The sequence below is a fragment of the Bombina bombina genome, chromosome 2 (assembly GCF_027579735.1).
Source record: "Bombina bombina isolate aBomBom1 chromosome 2, aBomBom1.pri, whole genome shotgun sequence".
Classification (NCBI taxonomy): domain Eukaryota; kingdom Metazoa; phylum Chordata; class Amphibia; order Anura; family Bombinatoridae; genus Bombina; species Bombina bombina.
In genome coordinates this window covers 501,309,464-501,324,084 of record NC_069500.1, presented here as the reverse complement: position 1 = coordinate 501,324,084, position 14,621 = coordinate 501,309,464, and the positions used below count along the sequence as shown (strand labels likewise).

Below are 14,621 nucleotides of genomic sequence, written 5' to 3'. Positions count from 1 at the left end.
TTATATACACGTGTTTATGTATATTTATGTGTTTAAATGTGTATATATGCCTGTAAATACATACAGTTTATACACATATAAATACATATGTACACACACACACACACACATATATATATATATATATATATATATATATATATAAATATATATACTGTATACACATGCGTCCTTTGCCTGAGATCTCATATCACTGAGCCCTTATTACTTTTGTGTGCAATATTTTTTAATAATTTTTATTAGATGGTGTTATTATAAGTGCAAGTGTACTTTGTAATGTATTTTTATGTGTTTTGGGCTACTTTTTATTTTCGCAAAACAGTTAACCACAGCTCTAAAATTGCGGTAATCATTCTAGCATAAATTGCAATTTCGCTCACGCGATTGCATTCACTTTCAACTTGTTATACCAGCGCAATTTAACCTGCACGCAAAACGATCATGAAAACCCGATATCGCTTGTGCGCAAACCTTTGTGTTCCACTTGTAATCTGGCCCATAATACTTTAAGGCTACCTATTGTTTTACATAAATATTGAAAATATATATGCATGTGATTTTTTTATTACCTAAAAATTTCTCATTCTGATACAGTGCAAGTTGTGATTTCTTTCTTAGTAGGCAGATTTAAACTAATTTGATATCTATTATTCTTACAATTCTTTTGAATGCAACTTTCACTTCTTTATTCCTAAGACTGTAAATAATAGGGTTGAGAGTGGGCGTAAATACAGCATAAATGGCAGACACTATTTTATCTTTTTCTAAAGACAAACTGGATCTTGGTCGCGCATAGGTGAAAATTACTGCACCATAATACATAGATACAATTGTGATGTGTGAGGTACACGTAGAGAAAGCCTTACGCTTGCCTTCAGCAGAACGTATTTTCATTATAGTGTTGATAATGAAAACATAGGATGTGCAAGTGAGAAGGAAGCAAAACATACCAAGAATTACATCAGAGATAACAGTCGCAATCTCATTCCAGTAAGTATCTGCACATGCTAATTTAAGCAGAGGCATGATCTCACAGAAGAAGTGATTTATCTTGTTATCATCACAGTAAGGAAGTCTGAAGGTTAAACAGGTATGTGCAATAGAATTCACAGAGCCAATAATTGAAATAACCGTTATCACACAGATGCAGACTCTTTGACTAATAATTACAGCATATCGCAGTGGGTGGACAATTGCGACGTATCGATCATAAGCCATAACCGCAAGCAATAAAAGCTCAGTACTAGAGAGCAACGTGACGAAATATAATTGAGCAACACAGTCATAAAATGAAATTGTCTTGTTTTTAGTGATATAGCCAGTCAGCATCTTAGGCAAACTAGTTGAAGTACAGCAAATATCAAGAAAGGACAAGAAACCAAGGAAAAAATACATAGGTGTACTAAGACCAGGATCAATAATGACCAAAATTAGGATTATTAAATTACCTATTAAAGCAATTATGTAAATTATTAGAAATGTGATAAATATTAATGTTTCAAGTTCTGGTTGAGTAGACAATCCTAGGATAATAAATTCAGACACAGATGACCCATTGGTGTTCATTCCGATAAATCATCACTCATGGTCTATCCAAAATGTGAAAGTACAGATGAAAGGTTTCAACTAAAGACAGCAAATATTTCAATCTGAATGTGTACTGTAGATGAAGAAGCAAAGCAGAAATAAATATTGTTAGAAATATCTGAAAGTGATCTGGATTACCTAACATTTAATTATATAATAATTTTGGCCCATTTTTGCGGAAATATTAAAGTATATCTCTAAATTCCTTCATGTATGAAGATTTAGAGACAGTTGATTATAATCTATTATTTCATAATTATCAATCAGTTAAGCACTGCAGTTGAGCCCTTGTTGATGCAAATACATTAAGCCATTTTCATTATTTATTGGTAGTAATTTTATCTTTCACATTTCAAAATAGCTCTGAAATTAACATATGCTAGTCCTGTTTGTCTGATTATATATATATATATATATATATATATATACACACGCACACTCATGCACACATATATATATATATATATATATATATATATTGTAAAGTATTGTGGCATTTAGTTATAGGTATGCAGGAAATGTATGTTCATGTTTCCATGTAAGATGGATAAATAGACAGTCGAATACAATAATACAAAATAATATTCACTGTGCAAATCATTGTTTATTACTTATCTTTATCTTACCTTATGAGATTCCAGAATGTAAGTGCATATGGCCATTACGAATACTAATAATTTATATAAAGACCTTTGCTGGTTGAAATGCTTTGGGGACCTAACGTATAATGGATGAAGTAAACAATTTTACAAAATGGTAATTTACAATCTAATGATGTATCTAATGGTTTTCTCTAATCTAAAGCCACTGAGATCAATTCTGCAAGGACACAAACCTTGCGTAACATTATGTAAAGATTGCAATTGAAATAAAAACCTGAGTGTTAAAAGATAAATTATAACTCTTAATGGAACATTTTAAACAATAAGAGCTAGATTACAAGTGCTATTTAACATGCGATTACAAGCTATTTAACGTTCTCACTTGAGCATTAAAGGGACAGTCTACACCAGAATTTTTATTGTTTAAAAATATAGATAATCCCATTATTAGTAATAATGGGATTATCTATCTTTTTAAACAATAAATAGTGATGTCGCTAACCTAAAAATTTGCGTTCACGAACGGCGGACACGAACTTCCACAACTGTTCGTGAACGGGCGAACCGCCATAGACTTCAATAGGCAGGCGAATTTTAAAACCCACAGGGACTCTTTCTGGCCACAATAGTGATGGAAAAGTTGTTTCAAGGGAACTAACACCTGGACTGTGGCATGCCGGAGGGGGATCCATGGCAAAACTCCCATGGAAAATTACATAGTTGATGCAGAGTCTGTTTTTAAGGCATAAAGGGCATAAATCACCTAACATTCCTAAATTGTTTGGAATAACGTGCTTTAAAACATCAGGTATGATGTTGTATCGATCAGGTAGTGTAAGGGTTACGTCCGCTTCACAGTGACAGACCAAACTCCCTGTTTAAAGGGACAGTCTACACCAGAATTTGTATTGTTTTAAAAGATAGATAATCCCTTTATTACCCATTTCCCAGTTTTGCATAGCTAACACATTTATAATAATATACTTTTAACCTCTGTGATTATCTTGTATCTAAGCCTCTGCAAACTGCCCCTTTTTACAGTTCTTTTGACAGACTTGCAGTCTAGCCAATCAGTGCCTGCTCCCAGATAATTTCTCGTGCACAAGCACAGTGTTATCTATATGAAATACGTGAACTAATACCCTCTAGTGGTGAAAAACTGTTAAAATGCAATCTGAAAGAGGTGGGCTTCAAGGTCTAAGAAATTAGCATATGAACCTCCTAGGTTAAGCTTTCAACTAAGAATACCAAGAGAACAAAGCAAAATTGGTGATAAAAGTAAATTGGAATTTTTTTTAAAATTACATGCTCTATCTGAATCATGAAAGTGTATTTTGGCCTAGACTGTCCCTTTAATGCACCGCAAACAACCGCAAACAGTCCATTTGCACAACCGCAAACTCCCCATTTGCACAAGGTTGGATACCAAGCTAGCCATGTCCCGTTCCTTGTCCTCACTGATGTCATTGAAGGTCTCTTCCTCCACCCAGCCACATACAACACCAAGGGTCCCCGAAAGGTGACAACAAGCCCCCTGGGACACCTGCTGTGTTTGGTCTTCCACCTCCTCAAAGCCACCTTCCTCCTCTGACTCCTCTTCTTCAGACTCCTCTCTCTGCGTTGCCTCTCTCTGCATTATTATAACGTGTGTTAAGTAGCACTATTCCTATCAGTTTAATCCCTGTATATGGCATGGATTTTAGGAAGCGGGAGATGGAAAAAGATGCTTGGTCGGTCCTCCTACTTCAAATTTGGGGCACAGCGCGTGCAATCTACTGTGCCACCAGATATGAGTGGTGTGTTAAGTAGTACTATTCTGATCAGTTTAATCCCTGTTATGTCCCCTATCAGGGGATGTGTATATGGCATGGATATGTATATGGTATGGCCGAAACACAAGTGGCTGTCAGATAACAGTCCGGCCACGAGATAGATAGATACATAGATTATATAGATAGATCAATAGATGCAATAGATACATTTGATAGATACGATAGATAGATAGATAGATTTGATAGATAAATAGATAGATTTGATAGATAGATAGATAGATAGATAGATAGATAGATAGATAATTTCCCAGACAGAGAATTACAAGACGTGCGGTCTGCGACCCATGGTAAGGTTCCCAGAGTCAGTTGCGGCGCCCGAGGCTCTGATTAGAACAGAGCACTCTGGAACATATCTGCCCTCGGCCGAAATCAGAACATTCTTTAGCTTTCTGTCTGTTGGCCAAATGTCCGTCTGCCAAATGTCCGTCTGCCAAATGTCCTTCTGCATTTTGTCAGAGCACCGCATGCAATCTACTGTGCCACCAGATATGAGTGGTGTGTTAAGTAGTACTATTCTGATCAGTTTAATCCCTGTTACGTCCCCTATCAGGGGACGTGTATAGGGCATGGATTTTAGGAACCGGGAGATGGAAAAAGATGCTTGGTCGGTCCTCCTACTTCAAATTTGGGGCACTGCTCGTGCAATCTACTGTGCCACCAGATATGAGTGGTGTGTTCAGTAGTACTATTCTGATCAGTTTAATCCCTGTTACGTCCCCTATCAGGGAACAGGTATAGGGCATGGATTTTAGGAACCGGGAGATGGAAAAAGATGCTTGGTCGGTCCTCCTACTTCAAATTTGGGGCACTGCGCGTGCAATCTACTCTGCCACCAGATATGAGTGGTGTGTTAAGTAGTACTATTCTGATCAGTTTAATCCCTGTTACGTCCCCTATCAGGGGACGTGTATATGGCATGGATTTTAGGAACCGGGAGATGGAAAAAGATGCTTGGTCGGTCCTCCTACTTCAAATTTGGGGTACTGCGCGTGCAATCTACTGTGCCACCAGATATGAGTGATGTGGTTTTTGAAGACACAGTGCAGCACCAGAGGCCAGAAAAATTAGGCATGTACACATGCCTGAAAAATTAGGTATTGTTGCAGACGCTGCTGTAGCAGCGGCCAGAAAAATTGATGTTTGTTTCCCAGGAAGAAAGTGCCCTAAAACATTGCGGCTTGAACCCTAGTTGGTGGCGGATAAGTCACGCAAGTCATCCGGCATTCGAAGATAAAATACAGCAGCGTGTGGACCATTTTTAGCCCAAGGCAGCTCATCTCATCAGGCCTTTTTTACTCGAATGTATCGCCCAATGTCAGTCCCTTCGGGATCCATCCCTCATTCATCTTAATAAATGTGAGGTAATCTAGAATTTTTTGACCTAGGCGACTTCTCTTCTCAGTGACAATACCTCCTGCTGCACTGAAGGTCCTTTCTGACAGGACACTTGAAGCGGGGCACGCCAGAAGTTCTATCGCAAATTGGGATAGCTCAGGCCACAGGTCAAGCCTGCACACCCAGTAGTCAAGGGGTTCATCGCTCCTCAGAGTGTTGAGATCTGCAGTTAAGGTGAGGTAGTCTGCTACCTGTCGGTCGAGTCGTTCTCTGAGGGTGGACCCCGAAGGGCTATGGCGATGCATAGGACTTAAAAAGCTCTGCATGTCCTCCATCAACAACACGTCTGTAAAGCGTCCTGTCCTTGTCGGTGTGGTCGTGGAGTCAGAGGATTACTTTCACCTCTTCCCCTGTTAGATTCCCGTTGTGCTGTGACATCACCCTTATACGCTGTGTAAAGCATACTTTTTAATTTATTTTGGAACTGCTGCATCCTTTCCGACTTGCGGTAATTTGGTAACATTTCAGGAACTTTATGCCTATACCGGGGGTCTAGTAGCGTGGACACCCAGTACAGGTCATTCTCCTTCAGCTTTTTTATACGAGGGTCCCTCAACAGGCACGACAGCATGAAAGACCCCATTTTCACAAGGTTGGATGCTGAGCTACTCATGTCCCGTTCCTCATCCTCAGTGATCTCACTGAAGGTATCTTCTTCCCCCCAGCCACGTACAACACCACGGGTACCAGATAGGTGACAATGAGCACCCTGGGATGCCTGTTGGGGTTGGTCTTCCTCCTCCTCCTCAAAGCCACATTCCTCCTCTGACTCCTCTTCCTCACAATCCTCTTCCAGCGTTGCCGCTGGTCCAGCAAGCGATGCTGATAAGGCTGTTTCTGGTGGTGATGGTGACCACAACTCTTCCTCTTCATGCTCATCTACGGCCTAATCCAGCACTCTTCGCAGGGCACGCTCCAGGAAGAAAACAAATGGTATGATGTCACTGATGGTGCCTTCGGTGCAACTGACTAGGTTTGTCACCTCCTCAAAAGGACGCATGAGCCTACAGGCATTGCACATGAGCGTCCAGTAATGTGGCAAACAAATTCCCAGCTCCGCAGAGGCTGTCCTAGCACCCCGGTCATAAAAATACTCGTTAACGGCTTTTTCTTGTTGGAGCAGGCGGTCGAACATTAGGAGTGTTGAATTCCAACGTGTCGGGCTGTCGCAAATCAAGCGCCTAACTGGCATGTTGTTTCGCCGCTGTATACTTCCTGGCCTGCTTCAGGACGTCCTGTAAGCCTGGGTACTTATGCACAAAGCGTTGTACGATCAGATTACACACATGTGCCATGCACGGCACATGGGTCAACTTGCCCAATTTCAATGCCGCCACCAAATTACTTCCATTGTCAGAAACCACTTTGCCGATCTCCAGTTGGTGCGGTGTCAGCCACTGATCCACCTGTGCGTTCAGGGCAGACAGGAGTGCTGGTCCAGTGTGACTCTCTGCTTTCAGGCAAGTCAACCCCAAGACGGCGTGACACTGGGATGTGGAATAGTACCTGGGGAGCTGGGGGGTGCCGTTGATGTGAAGAAAGACGCAGCAGCAGAAGAGGACTCAGCCGAGGAGGTTATGGAAGAGGATGGAGTAGGAGGAGTAGAGGAGGTGGCAGCAGGCCTGCCTGCAAGTCGTGGCGGTGTCACCAACTCCTCTGCAGAGCTACGCATTCCATGCTTGGCAGCCATCAGCAGGTTTACCTAATGCGCAGTGTAGGTGATATACCTGCCCTGACCATGCTTTGCAGAGCAGGTACCAGTGGTCAGATAGACCCTTGCCCCAACACTGTGTGCCAGACATGCCATTACTTCCTTTCGCACAATCGAGTACAGGTTGGGTATTGCCTTTTGTAAAAAAGAAATTTTGGCCGGGTACCTTCCACTGCGGTGTCCCAATAGCTACAAATTTTTGGAACGCCTCAGACTCCACCAGCTTGTAAGAGTTCAGACAAGCCAGCTGTCAGACGCCAGACAAGGGGGTGACTTTGTGACATTGGCTTCTTACGCTCAAACATGTCCTTGACAGACACCTGACTGTGGGCAGATGAGCAGGAAATGCTCCGGAAGAGAGATGGAGTGGCGGATGTTTGAGAGGGGGCAAGGAGGACAGCAGTGGTTGACGTGGCTGAAGATGCTGGACCAGGAGGAGAATGGCGGCTTTGAGTTTGTGTGCTGCTTGTACTCATGTGTTGATCCCATAGGCGTTTGTGATATGCAATCATGTGCCTTCACAAAGCAGTTGTACCTAGGTGGGTGTTGGACTTCCCACGACTCAGTTTCTTTTGGCACAGATTGCAAATGGCATCACTGTTGTCAGAGGCAGACACACAAAAAAAATGCCACACTGCTGAGCTCTGCGATGACGGCATTCTGGTGGTGGCAACAGCATGTGTTGATTGGCGTGCTGTCTGGCTGACCCCGGGTGCCGATGCATGCTGTCTGACTGTGCCACTAGCTCCTTGCGATGACCTCCCCCTGCTTCTAACTCGTCTCCTCCTCCTCTTATCTGTCTCCCCATCCGAACTTTCCCCCTGTTCTTCAACTCTTCTAGTGGGCACCCACGTGACATCCACAGACGCATCGTCATCATCAACCGCTTCACTTTTATCTGACAAATCAACAAAGGAAGCAGCAGCGGGTACAACATCGTCATCATCATACCGTACGTCCATGTCTGTAATGCTGCCTGACTGAGACATATAACACTGTTATCTACATCCTCTGTCAATGATGGTTGCGCATCACTCATTTCTTCCAACTGATGTGTAAATAACTCCTCTGACAGATCAAGTGAAGCGGCTGTGGTGCTAGTGTTGGTGGTGGCGGGAGGCAGGCGAGTGGTAAGTTGAGAGGTGCCCGAAGATAAGCTGGAGGAGGATGGTGCGTCAAGGTTCAGAGCGGAAGCTATAGAAGATTGGGTGTCCTGTGTTAAAAAGTCAACTATGTCCTCAGAACTTTTTGAGTTCATGGTACGTGGCCTTTGAACACTGGGCATTATTCTAGGGCCAAAGGGAATCACAGCACCACGACCACGACGGCACCTGCGGGGTGGCCTGCCTCTGCCTGTCATTTTTTTTTAAATGTACACTTACACTACTATTAAACAAGATATGAGTGGTGCCACTGGGCAAGTGGGCACAGTATATGCAGTGAGCCTGACACAAAAAAGCAGACTGATGTTTCACAGTCCAAAATTATTATTTTTTTAAATGTACTCTTACACTACTATTAAACAAGATATGAGTGGTGGCACTGGGCAAGTGGGCACAGTATACGCTGTGAGCCTGACACAAAAAAGCAGACTGATGTTTTCTGTCCAAAAAGTTTTTTTTGTTTTTTTTTTTAAATGTACACGTCTTACACTACTATTAAACAAGATATGAGTGGTGGCACTGGGCAAGTGGGCACAGTATATGCTGTGAGCCTGACACAAAAAAGCAGACTGATGTTTCACAGTCCAAAAAGTTTTTTTTGTTTTAAATGTACACTTACACTAGTATTAAACAAGATATGAGTGGTGGCACTGGGCAAGTGGATACAGTATACGCTGTGAGTCTGACACAAAAAAAGCAGACTGATGTTTCACAGTTCAAATTTTTTTTTTTTTTTTTAAATTTACACTTACACTACTATTAAAGAAGATATGAGTGGTGACACTGGGCAAGTGGGCACAGTATACGCTGTGAGCCTGACACAAAAAAGCAGACTGATGTTTCACAGTCAAAAAAGTTTTTTTTTTTTTTTAAATGTACACTTACACTACTATTAAACAAGACATGAGTGGTGGCACTGGGCAAGTGGGCACAGTATACGCTGTGAGCCTGACACAAAAAAGCAGACTGATGTTTTCTGTCCAAAAAGTTTTTTTTGTTTTTTTTTTTAAATGTACACGTCTTACACTACTATTAAACAAGATATGAGTGGTGGCACTGGGCAAGTGGGCACAGTATACGCTGTGAGCCTGACACAAAAAAGCAGACTGATGTTTCACAGTCCAAAAAGTTTTTTTTGTTTTAAATGTACACTTACACTAGTATTAAACAAGATATGAGTGGTGGCACTGGGCAAGTGGATACAGTATACGCTGTGAGTCTGACACAAAAAAAGCAGACTGATGTTTCACAGTTCAAATTTTTTTTTTTTTTTTTTTTTTAAATTTACACTTTCACTACTATTAAAGAAGATATGAGTGGTGACACTGGGCAAGTGGGCACAGTATACGCTGTGAGCCTGACACAAAAAAGCAGACTGATGTTTCACAGTCAAAAAAGTTTTTTTTTTTAAATGTACACTTACACTACTATTAAACAAGATATGAGTGGTGGCACTGGGCAAGTGGGCACAGTGTACGCTGTGAGCCTGACACAAAAAAGCAGACTGATGTTTCACAGTCAAAAAAAGTTTTGTTTTTTTTAAATGTACACTTACACTACTATTAAACAAGATATGAGTGGTGGCACTGGGCAAATAGGCACAGTATACGCTGTGAGCCTGGCACACATGCTGGCAGGCAGGCAACTGCAATTAGATTACACAAGCAGACTGATGTTTCACAGTCAAAAAAGTTATTTTTTTTTAAATTTACACTACTGTTACACCAGATATGAGTGGTGTCACTGGGCAAGTGGGCACAGTATACGCTGTGAGCCTGGCACACATGCTGGCAGGCAGGCAACTGCAATTAGATTACACTAGCAGACTGATGTTTCACAGTCCAAAAAGTTTTTTTTTTTTTTTTTTTAAATTTACACTACTGTTACACCAGATATGAGTGGTGGCACTGGGCAAGTGGGCCTGGCACACACGCTGGCAGGCAGGCAACTGCAATTAGATTACACTAGCAGACTGATGTTTCACAGTCAAAAAAGTTTTTTTTTTTTTTAAATTTACACTACTGTTACACCAGATATGAGTGGTGGCACTGGGCAAGTGGGCCTGGCACACACGCTGGCAGGCAGGCAACTGCAATTAGATTACACTAGTAGACTGATGTTTCACAGTCAAAAAAGTTTTTTTTTTTAATTTACACTACTGTTACACCAGATATGAGTGGTGGCACTGGGCAAGTGGGCACAGTATACACTGTGAGCCTGGCACACACGCTGGCAGGCAGGCAACTGCAATTAGATTACACTAGCAGACTGATGTTTCACAGTCAAAAAAGGTTTTTTTTTTAATTTACACTACTGTTACAACAGGTATGAGTGGTGGCACTGGGCAAGTGGGCCTGGCACACACGCTGGCAGGCAGGCAACTGCAATTAGATTACACAAGCAGACTGATGTTTCACAGTCAAAAAAGTTTTTTTTTTTTTAAATTTACACTGCTGTTACACCAGATATGAGTGGTGGCACTGGGCAAGTGGGCACAGTATACGCTGTGAGCATGGCACACACGCTGGCAGGCAGGCAACTGCAATTAGATTACACTAGCAGACTGATGTTTCACAGTCAAAAAAGTTTTTTTTTTAATTTACACTACTGTTATACCAGATATGAGTGGTGGCGCTGGGCAAGTGGGCCTGGCACACACGCTGGCAGGCAGGCAACCGCAATTAGATTACACAAGCAGACTTATGTTTCACAGTCAAAAAAAGTTTTTTTTTTTTTAATTTACACTACTGTTACACCAGATATCAGTGGTGGCGCTGGGCAAGTGGGCCTGGCACACACACTGGCAGGCAGGCAACTGCAATTAGATTACACTAGTAGACTGATGTTTCACAGTCAAAAAAGTTTTTTTTTTTTTTTTAATTTACACTACTGTTACACCAGATATGAGTGGTATCACTGGGCAAGTGGCTTGGCAGGCATGCAACTGCAATTAGATTACACAGGAAAAAAAAACAGACTGATGTTCTAGCCCTAAAAAGGGCTTTTTGGGGTGCTGTCCTTACAGCAGAGATCAGATGAGTCCTTCAGGACTGTAGTGGACACTGAATACACTAGCCTAGCTATCAATTTCCCTACTAAATCAGCAGCAGCTACACTATCCCTCCTCTCACTAAGAATGCAGCTTCCGAATAAATCTAACATGGCTGCTGTCCAGGAGCTGGGAGGGTCTGGGAGGGAGAGTCTGCTGCTGATTGGCTGGAATGTGTCTGCAGACTGTGAGATACAGGGTCAAAGTTTACTCAATGATGACGAATAGGGGGCGGATCGAACATTGCATATGTTTGCCCGCCGTTGCGAATGCGAACAAGCTATGTTCGCCGGGAACTATTCGCCGGCGAACAATTCGCAACATCACTAATTATTACCCATTCCTCAGTTTTCCATAACCAACATGGTTATGTTAATATACTTTTTACCTCTGTGATTACCTTGTATATAAGCCTTTACAAACTGCCCCCTTATTTCAGTAAAACAGACTTGCATTTTAGCCAATCAGTGCTGGCTCCTAAGTAACTCTACCTGTGTGAGCACAGTGTTATCTATATGACACACATGAACTAACACTCTCTAGTGGCGAAAAACTGTCAAAATGCATTCAGAAAAGAGGCGGCCTTCAAGGTCTAAGAAATTAGTATATGAACCTCGTAGGTTTAGCTTTTAACTAAGAATACCAAGAGAACAAAGCAAAATTGCTGATAAAAGTAAACTGGACATTTTTTTTTTAAAATGACATGCCCTTTCTGAATCATGAAAGTTTATTTTGGACTAGACTGTCCCGTTAACTGCGCTAGAAGTAATCTTTTTGTGCGAGTCAGGTTGCGCTCATCAAACTTAGGTTATCACGCTCATGATTACTTATTTCCTTATTGAAGTCAATGGAGCAAAAAAAAAAAATGGGAAAAAACCCTAACACCTAAATCACGCACATTTACGATCACATATTCTCAAGTGCACTAACATAACATGAAAATATGAATATTTCACATTCCAACATTCTTCACATAGCAGAATATGTTCTATTTATTCATATATATATATATATTTCTACATATATCTGATGCTATTTTGTTACAATATATATATATCTATACCTATATATATATATATATATATATATATATATATATATATATATATATACAGTATCTCACTAAGTGAGTACACCCCTCAAATTTTTATAAATATTTTATTATATCTTTTCATGAGACAACACTGCAGAAATGACACTTTACTACAATGTAAAATAGTGAGTGTACAGCCTGTATAACAGTGTCAATTTGCTGTCCCCTCAAAATAACTCAACACACAGCCATTAATGTCTAAACCGTTGTCAACACAAGTAAGTCCACCCCGAAGTGGAAATGTCAAAATTGGGCCATATTAGCCATTTTCCCTCCCCAGTGTCATGTGACTAATTAGAGTTACAAGGTTTCAGGTATGAATGGGGAGCAGGTGTGTTAAATTTGGTGTTATCACTCTCACTCTCTCATACTGGTCACTGGAAGTTCAACATGGCACCACATGGCAAAGAACTCTCTGAGGATCTGAAAAAAAAGAATTTTTGCTCTACATAAAGATGGCCTAGGCTATAAGAAGATTGCCAAGACCCTGAAACTGAGCTGCAGCACGGTGGGCAAGACCAATCAGTGGTTTCACAGGGAAGGTTCAACTCAGAACAGGCCTCGCCATGGTCCACCAAAGAAGTTGAGTGCACATGCTCAGCGTCATATCCAGAGGTTGTCTTTTCGAAATAGACGTATGAGTGCTGCTAGCATTGCTGCAGAGGTTGAAAGGGTGGGGGGTCAGCCTGTCAGTCCTCAGACCATACGCTGCACACTGCATCAAATTGGTCTGCATGGCTGTCGTCCCAGAAGGAAGCCTCTTTTAAAGATGATGCACAAGAAAGCCCGCAAACAGTTGCTGAACACAAGCAGACTAGGGGCATGGATTACTGGAACCATGTCTTATGGTTCAATGAGACCAAGATAAACTTATTTGGTTAAGATGGTGTCAAGCGTGTGTGGCGGCAACCAGGTGAGAAGTATAAAGACAAGTGTGTCTTGCCTACAGTCAAGCATTGTGGTGGGAGTGTCATGGTCTGGGCCTGCATGAGTGCTGTCGGCACTATGGAGCTACAGTTCATTTAGGGAACAATGAATGCCAACATGTACTGTGATATACTGAAGCAGAGCATGATCCTCTCCCTTTGAAAACTGGGCCGCAGGGCAGTATGCCAACATGATAACGACTCATTACAGATTGGTTAGCTATAGAAACTAACCGAAAAAAGATACCTTATAAGCACTCAAAGGACCCCTAATGTGTTGGAGTTTGAAAAAAAGAGAATCACACCAATTAAAACATAAAACTTTATTAGAACGCATTAAAATCTGGGTATGTTAAAACTAAAATGCTGGACTAGAATTTCCAGTAAGAAAACTGGATATCATACACTAGAACCTGTTATATTAATCCACCTGCTATCAATGGCCAATATAAGGTTACTGGCTTAAGTGTGTTATACTAGAAAATATGGAATAGGCTCAAAAGGTGTATAGTGGTATTTATAAATGATCTAAGCAATACCAGATTAAAATCCCTCCTATTAAGGCATAATTAATTGCTGGGGAAATTATAACCTCTAGAGAGTATTGATGTTAAACACATAGGTAAAGTAGTGTAAATAGAACAGCTGTATATAGAAATTCCACCTAAATTATTGAATATAATGTGTTAATCCTATTTTATTATCAGGAGTTAACAACTAGTGGTAGAAAAACTAATATTCGCCTGTAACTATTATATAGGATAATCTATTAGATCAGCGGTTCCCAACCTTTTTTCTCTCCTGTACCCCTTGATTAGGCTTTTCATTTATGAGTACCCCCTCTCTTCATTACCCCCACCCATCCCTCAAAATAAAGGAAGCACTTTTTTATAGGGGAGGTAAGCTATACCTGAATTGCATACAACTGTACGTGTATCAACAGGATTAAAGCTCAGATCTTATTCTCAGGAGTGGCTGGCTCTGTGTGGCTGGTGCCCCTGGCAGCTGCCTGGTTGCTCCTAAACAAGGCCCTGGGGGGAGTCAAAGTGTAATGATCATAAAAATAAATATTTAAATTTGTGAGATCAGATCGATATGAACCACCCAGCCACTATGAACGTTTTTAGTTGGAAGTGAAGCAATCTGAATCAAGCAAGCACTAGAAGCAGTACTTTACTTACCGGCATTGACTTAGACCTGCCTCGCCTGTGTGACTCGCAATCTCAACGGCTCTATCACACGTGTCCACGTAGCTATGCTGCT

General features: G+C 41.3%; 1 protein-coding gene across 1 annotated transcript; it reads right to left on the bottom strand.

The window, feature by feature from the left end:
* Positions 1-627: 627 nt before the first annotated feature.
* Positions 628-1,566, bottom strand: LOC128647060 (olfactory receptor 5V1-like). The gene has a single exon (XM_053699875.1). The coding sequence runs from the start codon at positions 1,564-1,566 to the stop codon at positions 628-630; it is 939 nt and encodes a 312-aa protein (XP_053555850.1).
* Positions 1,567-14,621: the final 13,055 nt, after the last annotated feature.